General features: G+C 44.9%; 1 protein-coding gene across 18 annotated transcripts; it reads right to left on the bottom strand.

The window, feature by feature from the left end:
- Nucleotides 1-342: 342 nt before the first annotated feature.
- On the bottom strand, nt 343-20267 carry LOC121576941 (CCR4-NOT transcription complex subunit 1). Of its 18 annotated transcripts, none has more exons than XM_041890544.2 (49): nt 20129-20267; nt 18139-18432; nt 17708-17815; nt 17329-17421; nt 17079-17147; nt 15283-15337; nt 14929-15132; nt 14637-14805; nt 14377-14503; nt 14161-14271; nt 13901-14071; nt 13645-13772; nt 13170-13530; nt 12919-13050; nt 12667-12818; nt 12289-12460; nt 11961-12168; nt 11738-11866; nt 11155-11279; nt 10759-11045; nt 10545-10623; nt 10144-10383; nt 9556-9696; nt 9235-9414; nt 9009-9125; nt 8748-8858; nt 8097-8462; nt 7858-7935; nt 7544-7757; nt 7116-7267; nt 6729-7025; nt 6477-6617; nt 6278-6382; nt 6025-6144; nt 5701-5895; nt 5435-5577; nt 5240-5348; nt 4888-5057; nt 4418-4649; nt 3771-4019; nt 3405-3568; nt 3067-3184; nt 2864-2965; nt 2597-2770; nt 2270-2482; nt 1892-2072; nt 1683-1815; nt 1444-1578; nt 343-1232 (listed from the first exon to the last, which is right to left on the bottom strand). In XM_041890544.2, exons 2-49 carry the CDS (start codon nt 18238-18240, stop codon nt 1154-1156), a joined length of 7641 nt encoding a protein of 2546 aa, XP_041746478.1. In that variant the 5' UTR covers nt 18241-18432; nt 20129-20267; the 3' UTR covers nt 343-1153. The 18 variants fall into 18 exon arrangements, with proteins under 18 accessions (XP_041746478.1, XP_041746490.1, XP_041746485.1 ...); XM_041890556.2 differs by having other exon boundaries at nt 2333-2482; XM_041890551.2 differs by having other exon boundaries at nt 7116-7246.
- Between the last annotated feature and the right edge of the window lie 844 nt (nt 20268-21111).

The following is a 21111-nucleotide window of genomic DNA, read 5'->3' as shown; positions in this document are numbered from 1 at the left end:
CTCGTCAAGGAACAATTGAGGCCTGGCCAAATACACTTGACTAAAGAATATCAGCTAAAGGCCAAAACATTAGGTACACCTTCCTAATATTGAGTTGAAACCACTTTTGCCCTCAGAACAGCCTCAATTCGTCGGGGCATGGACTACAAGGTGTCGAAAGCATTCCACAGGGATGCTGGCCCATGTTGACTCAAATGCTTCCCACAGATGTGTCAAGTTGGCTGGCAAGCAGCTGTTGAGTGAATTGCTTATCCTTTTACGTGTTGTAATGTAGACTTTGCAAAATAAAATGAAAACATAACAGTAGTCTAAAGTAATTTGTAATCAGCACGAAGACAAAAATGCAGTTCAATTGTTTAATGGTTAACTACAGTATGCATACATACAGGAAATAAGTAGCAAGAACTAAAGGCAACTATAAAGGACTACAAAATACAACACACGGACCAATACATTTACAAAACATTCAAAATCCTTACAAAATGGGCTGTATTGGTCCTTTTGTTGTTCTGCAATTTGGATATTTGTACAAATTTTTTGATTTAATTCGACATCTTAAATTTTCCACAATTTTACAAGTGCCGGGGAGAACCTCTAACCCACTATTTAAAATGGAAAGCCCAATGCCCCCACCACACCCCAAGCAGATTAAAGGAGTGAACCCATGAGAGAATCTAGTGCACTGCCTTTCTTTTCCCACTCAACAAATAAAAAAAAATAAAAAAAACAGCCCTCTTTTTTATCCACTAACTTTTAAGCCTCTGAATGCAAATTAATCAGTCATCAAATATGCAAAAACTAAATCTGTAGGAGGGAGACAGCCATGGACCTTTGGTAGTGACTGAATGTGTGTGTGTGTGTGTGTTACAAGTCTTCTTTACATGTTAGATCATTTGTTGGACACTCTCACACATCTGCTCGTACTCCATCTCCCTTTTAATATTTACATCGAAGCATAAAAATGATATTAAACAGCATGTCCAAATAACTCCATATCCAGGCCAAAACAAACTCTTAGATCCATGAGCAGCAGTCAAACTTCAAATCAGCGTTGCCAGTTCGTCCAGTGCTAACAGTAATGTAGGGAGGCATCTGTGGGGTGGGTCCAGGGATGGAGGGTTTGGCCCCATTATCTCTCCTGCAGGCTGGCTGACTAACTGGCACCAGTGCCCTCCATCACCTGCTGAGCCTGCTTTTGCCCCATGCAGCACTGAGCCACTGACTGGAACAACCTGAGAGAGAGAGAAGACAGCGGAGGGCGTTTAATCCAAGTCCTTCCATTGCAGCAATTTATCTTAGAATGATGTGTATGATATTTTTTATTAAAGCAGAGCCTGAACACAACATGCTGCTAACTGGTTATCCTCCAGCTACTACTCTGCAGGTGAAGTAATCTCAGCTGAGTGAAAAGCCAACTCTGGTAGCGAGTGAATGAGCACATACTTTTCGATCTCCGGGGCACAATGCACAAAGTCGTGGCTCCAGAACTTGAAGGCAGGGTTCTTGATGAGCTCGATGAAGGTGATGAGCAGTCCCCAGGGATGAGGCCTGTTCACAATCAGCCTCTCCAGAAGAACCCTGCATAGAGGAGCAAAATCCTGTTAACAAAGACACTTGGACAGATTTTGGTAGTTCTGCAATGTCTTCAAATGCAAGACTTCTTTGTAGAGAACAAGATTGACCTGGTAATCTGCTCCTGGATTGCCTCAGTGTTGGCCTCAGCAAACAGGTAGAGCATGGTGCAGCTGAAGTAATGGGTGTGGCTGTTTGGGTAGCGCAGCTGATTGGCGATAGCATTCAGGAAGAGATAGCGCCCTGGGAACAGAGAATGATGAGAATACCACTGTATACTTCATTACAATGAAAAGAGAAAACTGTATGTATGTCTTACCCTCAGTGTCCAGGTCCACAGCCAGGTTCTGGAAGATGTCCATGTGGGCTGAGTGAGTGATGGTGCTCATGGAGGGGGTGCTGCCCTTGTTGTGGATGTGTGCGATGGCCTGGGTTCCCACATACAGCACCAGAGCGTTGATCAGCTGGATGTTGTAACGGTTACCTGGCTCATTTGACACCTAGAATAGGTTTGGAGGGTAAAAAGGAGAACAAAAAGTAAAACCACAACAATTGCAATTGAACAAGACAATCGTTTTATTTCCAGATTGCATTGCCTAGAACTAAATCTACAGACACGCACTGAAACATACAGTTCAGATACAACGCATGACAAAAATCGACATTTGAACATTTGCTCAAAGACTCAAAACTTAACCTGTTCTAAAGATGTGTCGTTGTGCTGCAAATACTTCCAGGGACCCAGAGTGGCGCCCCCTACCTGCAGATTGCTGCGGAGTTCAGAGAGGAAGGTGACGGGGGAGCGCGTCTTCAGGTACGAGTCCAGATCCTTCTTGAACTGAGAGGGCATCACTCCGGTGAAGTTCGTGAGGATGCGCGGAGCGATGTTGATCTCGCTGAGCATGTCAACCTAGTAGACAAAAAGTGAGAAATAGTTATTACTCAATCTAAACATTTACATTTGCAGAAAACCACAAAATAATTTTCTGTGTAAATGTATTTAGGGTCTGTCATTCGGCTGTACCTTAAGATTGGGAGTGAATGGGTCTGGAAGCCTCATGTTGCGTGGGAAGGCACTCAGAATCAGGTTGCGGAGCTGGATGCAGTTGGGCGGGATGACATCGCAGAAGCCATAGTGGTAGTCGCACAGGAACTCTGGGAAGTCATGCAGTAGGACCAGAAGGACGCGCAGGGTGCCCTGAGGACAGAGGAGAAACATTTAAATCAAATCCAAATCATAGTCAGGTTACAAATGGTTTCAAGGGAAAAACATTAAGAGCAGTTTCCAAACCTTGTAGAGGATTTGCATAGGTTTGTTGAGCTCAACATTCCTCAGGAAGGGCGCCAGGTACTTGAACAGATCAATGAGAAGTTGGGCATACATGGGCCAACCCTAAGAGAAGAGAAAACACAGGTTATCAATGGTTGCTCTTCAGTACCAAAAACACTGACCTAAACATGGCACTGTCTTGTCACACAGTGACCTATCCTTGCCTTCTGCTGTGGGGTGTGTGCCAGCATCCTGGCGATGAAGATACGGTGAGAGATCAACTCCAGCCAAGCGTAAACAAAGCCAGGGGCTTTGGTAGGCCTCAGGATGTGGAAAGTGTTGCTGTGGACACAAAGAACAAAATAGAAACATGGAGATGGTACACGACTCACTACAGATGTGCGCCATACATTTACAGTTAAGGAAAGTGAGCTTTAAGATGTTCTGACAATCAGTGATAAATATCTCCAGTGAAAACCAATCATATAAATCTTTTCTGTATTCCACTAAGAAAAGTTTGATCTCCTATGGCTTTTCTAATAGGCGTGATGGCAGCATTTACCAGAAGGCGGTGAGGGTCTGGAAGTTGATGGTCTCCAGCACGTGCTCGGGGGCATTGAGTTCGAGCAGCAGCATGATGAAGATGCGGTGGTAAGGCAACTGCTGGAACTCAGTCTGTCTCACATCATGGTCCTGGATCAGCACTCCAACCACAATACCTAGAACCTGAGACCAGTCAAGGGACACATTGATGAGCCCAGTAATGTCATTTCACAAGACCATTTCTTAAATGGAAATCTGTGACGTGTTTTAAAAAGACAAACAACTCAGTTTGATGATGTCAAATGTACGGTTGTCTTTCCAAGAGATCTTTACAAAGCAGAGCTTATTCTACAGACTCCATGATGAGTATCCTCCTGTTATTAACCTTGTTGAGCAGGTTGATCTTGGTGACGGTGTTGGTGGCCTCTCCAGAGTGCTTGACCAGCAGGGCGATGAGGCGCACAAAGGCGTCCAGGTTGTGGTAGCACTTGGCCCTGATGATGGCGGCGCTGGCCGCAGGGTTGTGCTGCTGCTCGGCCTGGGCGCGGTAGCTGATCTCCACACACATCTCCGTGCACAGCCGGAAGAAACGAGTGATCAGGTCATCGGTCTTCAGAATGCCCTGCTGGTGCATCTGGGGAGGAGAGTAAGTCAAGTAGTGAGAATTGCCATACACTTCTAGTCTTCCATAATATAGTTAAAATTGTGTTGTATATTTTTTCCTCAAATAAACAGCTACTGTACTAGCTTAGGCAAGTATTAACTTTATACAAAGATTTTTCTTAGTATAAATATTGACGTCCAGTCTCATAAGTAACACTGCTGCAGGGTGAGCACAGCAGTGGGTTGCAGCTATGTGCACTGCTCTAGCACTAAGGTCCCACTGTGTCAAGGCCGCAACTGGAGCTGTGCTCGGTTTGTGTGTTTTGAAGGCAAACAGCGTTCTAACTGGCTTGGAGGAGACAGACGGTCGTCATAAGGCAACTATCATAAGTTAAACTATCATAACGACAAGTGTGTGCGGTACTTTACCTGGCCCACAAAGGCAGAGAAGGCCTTGGTGCTGTCCCGGCCGGCGGCTGCAGAGTGGTACAGGTTGACCCATTCCCTCAGCAGGTACTCAGCCTTCTCCCTCAGGCCCGGTGGGTCGTCATACTCTGATGCCTGGGAGATGCCAGAGTGCATCATAAAGTTGGGTCCTCCGTGGGCCCGGTCGATCATGGCCTCGTAGTTGGAACGGACCACGTCCATCAGCTGAGGAAGCCTTGGGGTCAAAGGACAGATATATATCAGTTAGAAAAAACGACAAAACACATGTACACCAACACCACAATAAACTCCACATCTCCAGGGTTGTATTCATTACACACAAAATAGAAGAAAACTGACAAACAGTAAGGCACTGAACTCGCCTATTAAGAAATGCCCATTTTAGTTTTCAGTTTCAAAAGGTTTTGCTAGTGTGCGCCCTAGCGAATACAAAAAATTAGAAAAGGATTTACCCTTCGGGTGCATTGGCCCTGGAGTGGGCGCTGGTTCGCATCAGAGTCTCGATGGTGTGGAACAAGTCTGCCTCTGTGATGTGGCTGACACTGCGCTCATCCACCAACAGCAGCTTCACCAGCTGCATGGCAAACGCCACCGCCATGTAATGCAGCCCATTCTCCATAGACTAGACAGATAAACATACCGTACATACAGGGTTCTAAGATATACTGACACAGGGATGAAACACACAGCAAGCCCATTGTCTAGTTTTATAGAATCAAGACAAACTACAGTTGTGCATTAGTTGTGCTCTCTAAAATAAACATCTCAACGCTTAATAAAGAAGGTGTGTGTAGTGGTGTTTACCTGTGCCAGGTGCAGGTCGTACTGCTGCATGTTGACCAGGTGGTTTCTGATCAGCAGCTCCACAGCCTCCACGTTGTACTTGTACTCATCACGGCACTCAATCAGGCACCTGGAAAACATATCCCAAACATTAACAAATTGATGAGTTGATTTAGTTTCCCTTCCCCATGAGTTGGTTTTAAGGGGGATACCAACCTGGTAATCTGCTTGTTGCACCATTGTGGCCCGTATGCCCGGCCGTCCTGGAGGGCTTTGAGCACCAGCAGGTGGCACTCTCTGTACCGCAGAAGCAGGTCAGCATCGGCACCACTGGTGGCATCCAGCAGACCCTCCACAGCCTGGAACAAGGAAGGAGAGAGTAAGAGAGACAGTTAAGAAGAAAGCTTTTCTACTGAGACCTAAGCTACTTTTCTATGTATGCATGTACTCCCATTGTGGCTGTGTGAGGACTAGTCCCTGACCTTCTGCAGCAAGCCCAGAGCGGCGATGCCGTCCCGGGAGTTCCTGGCCAGGGCCACGGCCTCCAGCAGGCTGCGCAGGGCCTGGGTTTGAGGGTTCATGGCCAGCGCTGGAGGGATGGCGTGGAGGTGCTGCTCCAGGTCTGCCATGCACTTGTCATAGATCTGAGCCACGTCGTCTGTGGCCCATGCCTGTTGCTGTAATAAACACAGGACAGAGAAACATTCATATTGTACTCCTTAACCTTAAAATGAGGTTGGGTTATGTCAAGATAGCAGCAAATGCAATAATGGGGAGTTCTCTCTTCCAGGGCCGAAGAGCCTTACCTTCATGGGTTGGGCAAGGAATCCTGTAGGCTGAGACAGGTCGTTGCTGGGTAGGAAGCCTGGAACATTCCGGGCAAACTCCTCATACACTGCCAGCTGTTTGGGGTCTACGCCTCCAACCTGTGGCAGAAATATCACTCCGTAAATAGTCCAGATGCACATTTATGAAATATATTTAAAAAATGAATATCTCTTCAACAATACTACTACTAGGAAAGAAACCAATGGAGTGCTATAGGCCAGGTGTGCTCACCTTGAGTCTGATCTGCTCTGGCATGCGCTCGGCCTGGTAGGTCAGCACAACGGGGTCACAGTAGCGACGGCCCTCCTGACGGGCGTGCTTCCTCAGCTCAAACTCCTACAGGAGAGAAAGGGTACAGCAGTCAGCCATTAGATAAAGTACAAGAGCAGCATCCCAGTGCGAATATGAACGTGCCTATAACTAAACTCACCGTCGCCAGCCTCTTGTCCATCTCTGGGCCGGCCTTCTCCACGGCAGTCTTCTGGATGAAGCAGCAGGCCAGCTCACAGTTGTCCTGGGCAACCCTGGCAGCAGCCTCCTCCATCATCTCTCTCTGCTGGGGGGTGGGGGCCTAGAGGGGGACAGGAGCACAGTTAAAAGCAAGAGAAACACTAATAATAATACTTTACATTTTATATAGCGCTTTGTGGATGTGAATGGGAGAGAATGAAGATGACTGTACCCTGAGGGCAGCGGCAAAGCTGTTCTTCAGGTTGGTGGCGATGCTCATGAGCAGGGGCTCCCGGCAGGTGATCATGGCCATGCCGGCGGTCAGGTTACGCATCATATGATGGGCAGCCACACGCATGCGCGACTCCTCCGAGTCCAGAGCAAAGTCCTTCCTGACGATCTGCTCGCAGGTGGTCATGGCGATCTTGATGGAGCGGTCCACTACGGGGTGGACGAGCTCCTGCACGGCCCGCTCAATGGACTGTCTCACACACTGCTTCAGCTGAGGGTGGGCTTGGAGCAAGGGGATCTGCAGGGAGTGAAGAGCGTTCGTATCACCACACCTCAAAATACTTACCATGTGTATGCCACAAGGTGTTTGAGTGAAGGTGCTACTTACATTGATGTTGATATTGATGTGAGGGGCTAGCCCTGCAAGCGCGTACACATTGATGTCATGATAGCTAAACTGAGGGGTAGGGGGCCCAGTAGCTGAGCAAGTGGTGGTTGGAGCGGGAGTGGTTGGTGCAGCTGCAAATGGAAGAAAGTCTCCTGTTGGTTACAAAACGCTATTGTGGTTAAAATACAGGAAAAAGGAGCTCAAGCGCAGCGGTTAGACGAACAAAACAAAGCAAAAAGAAATGGGTCAAATGTTCTTGGCAAAACACTACAAATGTAGGTTGTCATTCTACATTCAAATGATGGAACTTAAGATGGGCTAAAATCATATTCAACAATTGTGATTAAATATTACCATTTCTATATACATGGGGACATTCAGATGAAACAAACATTTGAAATAAAATGGATAGAAAGATATCCACACACCGACAAGGGGCATCCCAGTTTGAAAGTGCTGGATACCTGCGCTAACAATAGGGAGCATTTCTTCAGGGGGCTTGGCCTCTTTCTTTGGTGCAGAGAGCTGCTCTTCCAGAGTCTTCAACTTGTCTTTGTCCTTCAGCAGGGTGCCAGGCTTCAGGTCGTTGATGTCCAGTGATAAGTTCTTACACAGCACCTCAATCTCAAACTTTAAATTCAGCTGTAGTGGAGAAAGAAGCACAATGGCAATCAGTACGTGAAAACTCATTTTTAGACTTAAAACATGTAGATACTGGATAAAAGAGAAAGGGTTCCCGGACCTTCAGATCATGTTCTGTATGCAGCTCTGCCAGAACATTCATGATGGCCATAGTCCAGGGATTCTGAGGTCGGAAGATCTGAGAAAACATTAAATAATCTTCTCTTAAAACAATTAAAGGCATAATAACTCCCACCAGTGCGCACAACATATAGATTACCCAGAGAGCCATTGGGTCCCAAACAAACACATTTTTTAAACCAAATAGTATTTTTAGGAGCTAAAATATTGCACACATACTTTGCGCCTCTTTGCTTCTTCTGGAGGTGGGCTATAATACTGCCTATAATGGTCTACATCATCTAGCTCTGGCTGGCTCCCTGTCTGCTGCTGTAGGTATTCTGCCTGGAAGGACTGGCTCCCTGTCTGCTGCTGTAGGTATTCTGCCTGGAAGGACTGGCTCCCTGTCTGCTGCTGTAGGTATTCTGCCTGGAAGGACTGGCTCCCTGTCTGCTGCTGTAGGTATTCTGCCTGGAAGGACTGGCTCCCTGTCTGCTGCTGTAGGTATTCTGCCTGGAAGGACTGGCTCCCTGTCTGCTGCTGTAGGTATTCTGCCTGGAAGGACTGGCTCCCTGTCAGCTCCGGTAGGTACTCTGCCTGATGGGACTGAGTCAGTCTTAGGGCCCATAGTTTCTCTTGACCATGGGACCTGACAAGGAAAAACTAGTACCTAGTTAAACTCCTGGCACAATCATATTGTCTGTTGGATTGGCTGTCTCGCTATTCCTGCAGGTAGGTCCTGCCTGCCGGGGCATGCTCTATCTGTGCTGGGTCTAAGCTCACTGTCATTATCACTTTGATAACATTGCAAAAGTTGTTCCCTAGAACTTAAAATGTGAATTCAGATACCTATTGATATATTTGAAAATGCTTGTGAGAATGTGGCCTTACCACACTACGTAAACTGGATTCTAGGACTTTGGCCACAAACGGGACCACATACAGTAGCTCCTGCTGCCCCTTGACATACGCTTCCAACAAGAGGGATTTCACCTCCAAATCCTAAAGAAATAAAAACAAAACAAAAAAGACAGGTTAACCAACAAAATACCATCTCGGTGCACAATTACAAGCGTTTGGTTATTCGTTGGGAGGAAAACAAATGGAAAGTTCTATACATGCCAACATTTAAAAGTGAGGAAATGTACTCACTGTGTACAGGATGGGCTTATTTTTAGCCAGCGTGATCATGCCAAGCCAGTGGCCCAAATTCTTCAGTAGGGATCGATCAGAGAAGTTTGCAGCTGCCTTATCAGAGGTAAGGAGAACCTGCCACATGGAGAGAGAAAAGATTAGTGTTTAAGTAGCTCTTTTAAAAATCTGATATGAGTTTATAAACTATTGTCGATAAATGTTGATTATGTGAATAATTACACACCTTGATGTTTCTGTAAGTTTCATTCAAGACCATTTTGACAAACTCAGGGTTCTTCAGGGTGTCTAGAAAGTTGGAGTACAGGCTGTGGAAGTTGGGCTCGATGCTGACCCTCTTCATGACCAGATACTGGGAGACCCAGGGCATAAACTCTTCTTTCACAGTCTCCTTTAACTCCTCAACCTTGGGAGTTGGATGAAAATACACAAGCATTAGTAAAATTACAGAAATGTATTTAAATTGACCAAAACCAATATGTTTAATATAGCAGTGGCAACATATCCCCAAGTAGTAAACAAACAAAAACATATCTCTATGACCCACCTTCTGTGTCATGTTGGATTGTGACAAGTTATTGAAGATGAAAGCGATTTTCTCTTGAACATTTTCTGGGGGTTCCACAATCCTCTCGGTTTGGTCTGTTGCTACTAGCAGAGTGTCAATGTTGGTGGTGTTGATGGAGGGCTGAAATGAATAGATTAGAATATACAATCAGAACAAAATGTTTTACAATATTCTAACCTCGACTTTAGAAATCATCATTTTACACTACCTCAAATTCCCATAAAAGTATTACTTACAGTGCATCCTTGCCAAACAATGACAATATTGTAATTATTTATTCAATGACATAGCTTTAGAAACAAACGTTCATTCTCTTAGGCTGGTCACGTTTGAAAAAATTAGTTATTTGCTGGTTTTGTTCCGTGTGTGTGTGTACACAAAAATGAGCATATCGTTGTGCAAACAAGAGAACCTTCCTCGTGGAACTGTTTAGTGTTGCCATTGACAATGAAACTATAGCAACGCAGTAAACAAACACTGAAGCACTGGTTTGCTAGAGTAATTTTACATGGCCAGAGAAAAACATTGGCATATTATATATGGTGCAATCGTCTCCCAGGTACTCACCGGCACATCCTTCTTGAAGCTGCCAGGGGTAGGTCGGGTGATGGTAGTGGTTTTGGCGACAGTGGTGGTGGTGGTAGCTGTGGTGACCAGGGTGCTGGGCTGTCCAGGCTGGGGGGCTTTGGGAGGCTGAGACTGGGCCTGAGCTTGAGCCAACGCCAGGCTTCCTGGGGTGGTGATGGATCCCTGCATCTTCACCGGAGGATCCCGTGACTGTTGGCCATACTCGATATACTGCACGCACAGGATATTCGAAAGTGCCAGAGCGAGAGACTTATTTATCGTGAAGTAGGATTCGCACCTCTGGCTAAGGTGGTGCGGAGATCAGTATAAAGACAAGGAAGGTACATGTACAGATGAAGAATGACAGATTGTCTCACAAACAATACAGGAAATCCAATTACCTCTTGTAAATGAAGGGGGAATTGCAGAAAGTGGCCAATTGAGGCCAAGTGCTGACAATATTGGGGATAGTCCTTCAGCCTAGAGGGAAAGATCAAATTATAGCCCTACAGCAGTCACAGATCATTTGAATCACACATACGCAACATTCTATAGCAACATGCAAATATTCTGTGTGGAATTCCATCAAACATCTGAAGAAAGAAATGTCCATACCTATTTTTGAATCTATCTAGAGCAGCGATTCCAAAGTAATACATTTTGGATCCAAATGGTTTCCTTAAGGCTTCGAGGACATATCGGAGGGCCAGTCCGAGGGCCATGTAGGTGACAAGACCCTTCTCAATGATCCCCCCGAACAGGCAGGCGGTGATGTGCAGCTCCTTGTCGGGGTACTGGGGGAAGAAGCGGTACTCCTCGAACAAGTTCCTCAGCATACAGTTAAAGACCTCACGCTCTCGCTTGATGGTGGAGTCCTTGAACCTCTGCAGCATCTCCAGCACCTGCAGAGAGAGGGGCACCATGGATTAAGCAGCTGTCAGTTTGAGGATAAACACCATCACTGGGTCAGCGCCTGAAACAGCCTGCAGACTATTTTACTCAGAGACTCACCTCATCCACAGACATGGTAGGGTGTGGGGGGTGGTTGTAGATGCGCTGGAAGTAACTGTTAGCCTCATCGTCAATCTCCTTACTAAAGTGCTGGTTAGCCTCAGGCCACACCTGAGATAGGTCAGCTGGGAAAAAGGTGATAGACTAAATCAAACAATACTGCCATAGAAAACCCATTGGAACCATTTCAATAGTGATAAATTGCAGCAAATAAAACATTTGACAAGCAATTAAAAACAAGCTTAGAATGTTTTTCACTATCAAACACTACACAAAAAACATTTGTACAAGGATTGTCCTGAACATCCAAGTTCAAATTCATGTCAATTAGGAGCATAAGAATTTGCCAATTTGTGTTTAATGGAAGACTGACCTGTATTTCCTCTGATTCAATGTGTGAAAGACACAGTTTTTCTTCCCAGATTGTACTCAATGATTTTAGATGAGAAATGTTAAAGCATTTGTAATTGATCCAAGTAAACCCTCATTACTTCAAGAGGCCATTAGGAGATATTATGAGAACGTTTTCGGAGGAAATACAGTTGAGGCGCCTAGCACACTCAGTCACACCACCACCACTTACAGGCCTTCATCTTACTCTGCTGAAAGGTGGGCGGATTCAGGCCCGGTGTGCTCATCTTCCTCGTCCCAAAAGGATCACTGCTCACCGCTGGCATTCCAAGACCAGAACCAATGCCTGATCCCAGCGGACCTAGACAAAAATAAATACATCCAAGTTTAGTCCTCCATTATAGTGTAATCAAAAAACTATGAAAATATCTCTACGGCAGGTTCTCTACTCATACCTGGGTTACCTAGCTGTGAAGAGAGGCTTCCAATCCCCCCAAATGGTGTGCTGGGGTTGGGGTTGGACAGTGGAGGGAAGGCCTTAGCTGGGGACTGGGGGTTGCTGAAGGCAGAGCCCAGAGGGGTAGGGAAGCCCTGCATGCTCTGTGTGTGAGAGGTGGTAGAGCTGCCCAGGTTCAGCGAGCCCATGGCTGTCAGGGGATCCATCTAGAACACAGAATGGAACAAGTGTCAATCAAATTCAGGGGATGATGAAAGTACAATGTTTCTAGCTGATACATATTACCCAATAACAGTGTTAGTGAATATAGATGCAATGCCCTTCACCTGGAGAGGAGACACCGATACCTGCACAGGGGAAATGGCGTCTAGGCTGCTGGTGCTGGGAGCACGTCCCTTTGGCATGACCCCCGGTGGTGGCTGGCGGGCTTTGTTCATGACGTTGCTACAGTTGGCAACCATGGTCAAGATCGTCTCGGAGAGCTCTTGAGACACACTCCTAAAAAAATACATCCATTATTTAACTATATGACCTTGTTTCATATTCAGAAAGATAATACAACATGGACTTGAAATGAATTATGGAAACTAGACATTTTGGCACAACCATATAATATGATTGACGTAATGAAAGGGAGCAGACCGGTCACAAATGTGATCATAGATCTTATGATTCAACCTCTGATGGAAACATGGTAAACTCACCCTGCACAGGACTGCAGACAGCCCAGCATGGTAGCCATCGTTTCCGGGGGGAGCTGGGCGCTTTTGGGCTGGTCCTTCTCTGGGGCCAAACCACCCATAATAGAGGGACAGCGTCTCTTCAGGAACGTTACACATGCCTGGATGAAGGGCTCCTAGAACGGCAAACAGGTCAATGACTGTCATACACTATATCCAAATAACTTTTGTAGCAATGTGCATGTATAATTGTTGTAAATTAAAGGCTCAACTCACGCCACCCACCCCGTGCTCTCGGATTTTGTCAGTCAGCCATTTGTCAAGTTTGAGGTATTCACGGCGCGAGGCAAGTGCAGCAAGGTCGATAACAAAGGCAAATGGAGTACCATTTAGCAGCATCGAAAGAGACTGAAAAACAAGAGGAACAGTTTGGATACTGCAACAACAAAAAAGTTTGCACAAAATGGCCTTGTAGAAAGCTATATCGCAGTTTATTATATTTCCTGAGAAGAGCCCCTGACCCCTACCTTCAAGTCCTGGGCCACATCCAGGATGCGGGACAGCTTGGCCTGGTCGTACTGCTCCCCTCTCATGTACCACTCTGCCATCGAGTGCATGATCAGCTGACGAATAGAGGGGGACTGGCCCTGTCCGTGCCACGCGTAGTGCAAGATGATGGCGGAGTTGGGGTGGTTGCCCAAGAAGATGGGCATGAGGGTGGAGATGAGCTCGTGGCGCAGGGTGTGCCAGGAGGTGCTGATCTGCAGCAGCGCCAGCACCAGCATGTCAGGACAGTGCTTGATGGGGAAACTGAAGAGCTGCTTCACCTGCTCGTACTGGCCCACCTCAGAGAGTCGCAGGAGGCTCTCCACCAGGTCCAGGCTCTTCCTGTGTGGCGAAAATCACACAAACAAAGACCATCAGAAATGGCATGACGTACTAATAATTAACGTAAAGGAATATCTAGAACTGTGGTGGTCAGGAGGGCTGTGTTTTACGCACCAGGTGGCTATCTCTCTGTTATCGTCCTCAGGTGGGGCCTTCAGTATGTCGATGGCTACGGTGTGGCAGGGGTAGTCAGCAAAGCAGAACACATCTGGGCTCATGAGGGAGTGCTGAATGAATGACAGCTGGAAGAGAGGGGAGTTAGAAAGGTCAGGAGGGCTGAGGAGGATGAAGTCCATCCGTAGGGCAAGAGCCCAAAGTGTTGAGTGTGTGTGGTCATTTTTACACAACAATGATCACACCTCTTTCTTACCTGTCCCTCAGCATGCTTCCAGGGCCGGTAGATGAGGTCGACAGGGAACACCTCCATACCCAGGCCCCTCTGGATCCCATACACCACCATCTGAAGTCCCTTACTGTCCCGGATCATAAAGCCAGGGTGATCGAGCTCATAGGTCACCTCTTTGAAGTTCAGATTGGGGTTCTTCAATATAAAAGGAAATGTTATGTACAAAGTACAAGACGTGAATGGCCAACTGAAGGTGAATAACAAGTAATTCCACTATAACTTACAACTTCTTTGACCACGTCAATCAGAACTTCTACATTCCAGGTGTGGGCCTGAGAACCATCACTTTTGTCCTTTCCATCGCTCCAAATGCCACTGCCCGGAGCCGAGATGGACTGAGGAAGATGTAAAGAACGCATTAGTATATATAGAAAGCAGTTTCATGATTTTATACAGAGCTTTAAGGAGATTTTGTAAGTTACTATCAGGACAACCCTCACCTGTAGGGGGATTCCATCAGACAAGCCAGAGTGGGTACGAGCCATCATCCCCAGGACCCTGGCCACCTGGCTGGCAGTGACCTCTCGCACCCCATACTGAAGGATTATGTTGCGGCATTCATCAAGACTGAGAAAGAGAGCCGGTACATTAACAGGGGTAACGGTCATTCAGTTCCTTCTGTTGTGGTGGTAATGTATGACATCAAAAAGTACTCAATACATTTAATTTGTAATGGGCATTTCAGTTGCTAAATAATCACCTTGCACAAAAGCCATAGCCAACTTCCTGCATAAACTCTGCAAGAGAACTCTCCATCATTGTCTTGGCTAACTCTCCCGAGTCTGGCAGAATCCTGTCCATCAGAATGTCCCGTTTTTCAGGGTACAGCAGCGGTGCAAGCACCACAGGGCAGCGCGCCTGCGGGAAATCTGAAACACACAGACAACATTTAACTAATGAGGCAACAGTGTTATGAATGAAGGAATCCAAGTTTATATTACCTCTGGATATAATTTACATTTCCCTTAAAGTAGCATGTCTATGCCCCTCACCTCTGCACAGTGTCTTGAGGAAAGCGTAAATCTGCTCTTGTCCAACCCCACTGGCTCCCTTCTGGCCAAACAGAAGATGGGAGAGGAGCAGGTGCAAGACCTCTATGGCAATATCTTGGAAGCCACCTTCCTGGTTTCCTCCAAGGTCCGCGTCCACGTACGAGCGGAGGAGGTCAGGGAGCTTTTGTTTGACGAACTGCGCGGCTAAAAACAGATGGGGAAATATTTCAAATAAATACTTGCTTAGATACCTTAATTACAGAACAACATGATCCCCCCAACACACAGATTAAACATTGCATGTTTTCAAGTCAGCTGGTTTAGTCAAAATATTAAATATAAAACGGAACTTACCAAAACCACGAAGGTCTGCGTTGCACGAATTGAGTAAAGCAAGGCCAAATATCACCTTGGGAAAAAAGAAGATATTTTAAGTAATGTAAGTATAATCTCAAATTGTTTGGCATATTTCTTTCTTAACTGCAATAAAAACAACATTTATAACATACCTATATAACCTATATAACATAACAATCTGATAACATACATTTCCATATAGACTTACAGTGAGGGAAAAAAGTATGATCCCCTGCTGATTTTGTACGTTTGCCCACTGACAAATAAATTATCAGTCTATACTTTTAATGGTAGGTTTATTTGAACAGTGAGAGACAGAATAACAACAACAAAATCCAGAAAAATGCATGTCAAAAATGTTATAAATTGATTTGCATTTTAATGAGAGAAATAAGTATTTGACCCCCTCTCAATCAGAAAGATTTCTGGCTCCCAGGTGTCTTTTATACAGGTAACGAGCTGAGATTAGGAGCACACTCTTAAAGGGAGTGCTCCTAATCTCAGTTTGTTACCTGTATAAAAGACACCTGTCCACAGAAGCAATCAATCAGATTCCAAACTCTCCACCATGGCCAAGACCAAAGAGCTCTCCAAGGATGTCAGGGACAAGATTGTAGACCTACACAAGGCTGGAATGGGCCATCGCCAAGCAGCTTGGTGAGAAGGTGACAACAGTTGGTGCGATTATTCGCAAATGGAAGAAACACAAAATAACTGTCAATCTCCCTCGGCCTGGGGCTCCATGCAAGATCTCACCTCGTGGAGTTGCAATGATCATGAGAACGGTGAGGAATCAGCCCAGAACTACACGGGAGGATCTTGTCAATGATCTCAAGGCAGCTGGGACCATAGTCACCAAGAAAACAATTGGTAAAACACTACGCCGTGAAGGACTGAAATCCTGCAGCGCCCGCAAGGTCCCCCTGCTCAAGAAAGCACATATACAGGCCCGTCTGAAGTTTGCCAATGAACATCTGAATGATTCAGAGGAGAACTGGGTGAAAGTTGTGGTCAGATGAGACCAAAATGGAGCTCTTTGGCATCAACTCAACTCTCCGTGTTTGGAGGAGGAATGCTGCCTTTGACCCCAAGAACACCATCCCCACCGTCAAACATGGAGGTGGAAACATTATGCTTTGGGGGTGTTTTTCTGCTAAGGGGACAGGACAACTTCACCGCATCAAAGGGACGATGGACGGGGCCATGCACCGTCAAATCTTGGGTGAGAACCTCCTTCCCTCAGCCAGGGCATTGAAAATGGGTCGTGGATGGGTATTCCAGCATGACAATGACCCATAACACACGGCCAAGGCAACAGAGGAGTGGCTCAAGAAGAAGCACATTAAGGTCCTGGAGTGGCCTAGCCATAATCCCATATAAAATCTGTGGAGGGAGCTGAAGGTTCGAGTTGCCAAACGTCAGGCTCGAAACCTTAATGACTTGGAGAAGATCTGCAAAGAGGAGTGGGACAAAATCCCTCCTGAGATCTGTGCAAACCTGGTGGCCAACTACAAGAAACGTCTGACCTCTGTGATTGCCAACAAGGGTTTTGCCACCAAGTACTAAGTCATGTTTTGCAGAGGGGTCAAATACTTATTTCCCTCATTAAAATGCATATCAATTTATAACATTTTTTTTGTTTTGTTGTTATTCTGTCTCTCACTGTTCAAATAAACCTACCATTAAAATTAGACTGATCATGTCTTTGTCAGTGGACAAACGTACAAAATCAGCAGGGGATCAAATACTTTTTTTCCCCTTACTGTAATTCTCTAGAACATTACTCTACTTACTTCTTGAACTTTGCTTAGCTTGAGAACTTTACTCAACTGAGTAAACAAGTGGGCCGACGGCTTCAAACTCTGAAAATGATAAAGGTTTAGAAAACAAACCGTTTTCCTGATGCAGACAGTAATTTTGGGACATGAAGCGAGGCATAACTTGGACCCACTCCATCACTGCAGAAAATGTACACATTTTCTTTCTGAATTGTAGAAATCTTTTACAAAGGTGGGTAAGAAAATAAGCACATATGCCTCCTACCTTCTGGTAGTGCAAAGGATTGTCGATGGTGTAGCAGAGTGTTGAAATAAAATTAGGCTTTGAAATCAGTGAAACACACTCCTGGATCAGAAACTGTATATTGGGCAAGTGGACAAACAAAGGTAAAAGGGAGGGGACATAAAATAGGTTAAGGACAAAATAGGAAAGCAAAGTCACTTTCTAAAACAATAAGGCAAGACAAACTAACAATATCAATGACAATTAGGAAACCTACACAGTGGTGCGTTCAGAGTTCACAAATTCCTAGTGCTGTGATATCTAAGCATTTTCCGGTTCGTAAGAGACCATTAATCCTCATTGCTAAAATCAGTTGAAGTCAAGCCATTGGTGTAATAAGTATTACTAATAAAAATATTACCTGATGGAAATCTTTGCCACTGCTTTTACCATCACCACTGAAATCCACATGGGAGAAGAGACAGCGTAATAAATGCCTGTCCGCCTCAGGGCCGTGACGATTCACAATCTGTTGGGACAGAATAAGCATTCGCCAAAAGAACACAACAGGTTGGCCGGCACAGCCAAAATATTATTGTCAAGATAACTCAGACCTAATGCAATTCTGAATCACAGAATGATATTGGTTTTACAATAATTTCTGAAATGGGATACATTTTTAGATGTCTATCTACGTCATAAAATCTACTTAGCTATAGCCCTGCAAAGCTCTACATTGGTGAAAATGTGTACTGCTTTGTAGTGTCCCAACAACAAAACTGGAAACACAACAATAGAAAATGACATTTAAAAAAAACATCATTTGTGAGCATAATACTGCATGCTACTCACATGCTGTATTTCCTGCTGGCTGGCTCTGTAGTTTTTCTTAGATAAATTGTCCACCAGGTAGCTGATTTGAGACAAAGCCAGCGAGAGCGAGTCAAGATTCATTGCTGGTTGGGGCGGAAGCAGGCGGCCGTGCCCGGCGCAAAATCACCATTATTCCCCTTTAGTCACTTCAGTGATAAGATACTTCTGCCCCCCCCCCCCAGGTGTGAAAAATGTATGTTTTAAAACAAGCTTCTTCTGTCAGTTGATCTTGATACAAGGTAAAGTCCCTCAGTGCAACATCAAGTTCAGCATCTGAAAATCGCCAAGAGAGGAAAGTAGTTAATACAGCTGCAATCTGCAATACAGTTCTACATATAGAAAATGTGTGGTAAAGTAGTCTAAAATAATCGAGCAAATACTACACACAGTTATATGATCAACTGGGTTTGTAAATACCAAAAGTGCACAACGATGTACAACTGCCATGGGTAATAAACCCCATTGGGCCTACTACTCACCTGGAGTAATCCTGATTCATACGCCTGCGCAATACTAAACACAGCTAGCTAGCTACCTTGAAACAGACAGGTAAGTCACCATGACCGAGTTTGCCCAAACAAATGATAAACGTTAGCCAAAACTCTTTCCCAACGTCGCTCTAGTATCAGTGTCACGAGAGTCGGGCCTTGACTTCAGCACACCCACTACTCCCAGTTCAATCAGCATCGTGTGAGCTGATATTAATGCGGATGATTAACTATATTTATGTTCTACACTGGCAGCGCGTGGTTAATCAAGGAATAAACAAGCTACAATCGTTTTGTGAATTTGTTTACGTTATTTGGCTAGCTAATGCTAGTTAAATTAATTACAAACGTTAGATAGGTTTTCAGTGTCCTAGCAATAATAATGCAAATAGTTAGCTACTGTAGCTAACTACGTTTGTGAGACAATACTAACGGCAACTAGCTAGCTAAGTTAACGGTAGCCTGTGTGTGCCATCTAAAAACTATTTAATTTATTTTCCGTAACCGTCCACGTAGCCAACTTATGGGTTAACGTTAGCTAACCTTACTTTGCCAGTTAACAGTTAACTACCGCTAGGTATCTTGGGCAACATAACTTGGCTCACGTTAACGTTAGCTAATAATACCAACGGTAACCATGATTGCTAACTGCAGAATTGACCTGATCACACACTAAGAAGTATAATTTGTTAACGTTAACCACCTGACAGTCACATGCTAACTTACCCATTTAGACAAAGAGCTAGCCAACTAACGGTAGCTAAGCAGTTTGCAGCGAACACCAACTAGTTAGCTAACTTAGCTAGATGTGACCAACGTCAGCCAGGATACAGACAGTAACGTTAACTCTCAGAAGGCCGTAATGTACGGCTGTTTTTCTGTAGCTGGCTGGTTAATGTTACCGTTGCAAATCCAACAATTATATACAGTAAACGCTAACGTTAGCTCGCTGATCAATTTAGTAGCGAGCGATTATGTTATTGTCCTTGGAAATAAATTGTCAACAAAATATCTAGTAGTAGTTACGTTAACTTGATGCCTAGCTAACTAATTAGCTAAATGTAGCTACCATTAACTAACTGGCTAGCTAGATGACCTAGCCATGTATGGCCAGGTAGCGCTAACGTTAACTAGCAAAGCTACTCTAACGTTACTAGTAGTTAACTAGCTAACGTTAACTATATCAGACGTTGGCATGAACATGTCGTTGTCAATGTGCACCATCGGGATAGAAATCATTACCGTTAGTTAACTGTGTTAAATGTTAATGGACATTTTCACTAGCAAACCAACTCTTGCTTTTTGACATGGGACCATCTAACATAGCTAACACGTTAGCTAGTTTGTCTTTCCTTAGCGAACGTTAGCTATGACGCCTAACGGCTAGTTGCACATATGCTAGCTTACTAATGTCTTCATTTGAAGAAATATCGCAGATTCTTTACAACAGATTGTAAAAAAAAAAACTTTTAAAAACTTACCATGGTTCCTAAAATGTATGTGTGATGTTCATTCCTATTGGTTTCTGCGCCCAAACTTGATTAATTAAAAGGGTTGCTCTCCTTCCAGTTCGGTTAGATTTTTCAAAATAAAATGGCGACTGTCATCCTCGCGCGCACACAGTGCAGTCTGCACTTCAGTGCTCGAGCCCGGACTCGCGACGCCATTGTAGTTGTTGTTCTTCTTCTTCTTCGGTGGAAGTTAACAGCGGTTGACATCCAATATGTTGCATTACTGCCCCCAACTTAACATAGTAAAACCCATTACACTTTGTGATACAAAATGGGAAACCGGAAAAATTTAATACAAATGTTTAATTACCCTACCATCTAACCCTACACTCATTAAAACCCACCAACTTATTCCACTACTTTAACCCTATCTGATTCTACCCCAGGCCACTGACCTGAGAGGAGGGACACACTACCACTCAACACACCCTGTAACTCTTCCGAAGTCAAATCTTGTACCACCAGGTACTTCTCTGCAGCTGCCACCACAACATCTATTTTCTGTGACTTACGCCTCGATCACACCAACAGCGTTATTGCGTTTTGGTACCAAAGAGGTACATTCATTTCCAATGGAACGCAGTGTTTGCCTTGCAGCATTGCGTTGCAGAGGCAGTTGCAGTGCGTTCTGTGTGGTACATACCTTGGATTTCTCGAATGTATGCATCAAACTGTATGCGTAGACAGCTTGACAGAAATGGTAGCAGAAGGTGAATGTTGAACTTTTGTTGCACATATATCCAGATGATGCTGCGTACCATTTTGCACAATGACGCTGTCGGTGTGATCGAGGAGTTACATTCCATCTCTATGGCACAGTTGGTAACCATTGCTATGAACGCTAAGAAGCCAACCTTACTGAAACATATATCACTCATTGGCCTATCCCTGTGTTCTGGCACAGATCTACTATTCACAGGGTTCCTCTCAGAATCCCTCACCCTTGATCCACC

The sequence above is a fragment of the Coregonus clupeaformis genome, chromosome 11 (genome assembly GCF_020615455.1).
Source record: "Coregonus clupeaformis isolate EN_2021a chromosome 11, ASM2061545v1, whole genome shotgun sequence".
NCBI lineage: Eukaryota > Metazoa > Chordata > Actinopteri > Salmoniformes > Salmonidae > Coregonus > Coregonus clupeaformis.
Note: the sequence above shows the minus strand (reverse complement) of the source record. Positions and strands in the feature narration are given on the sequence as shown.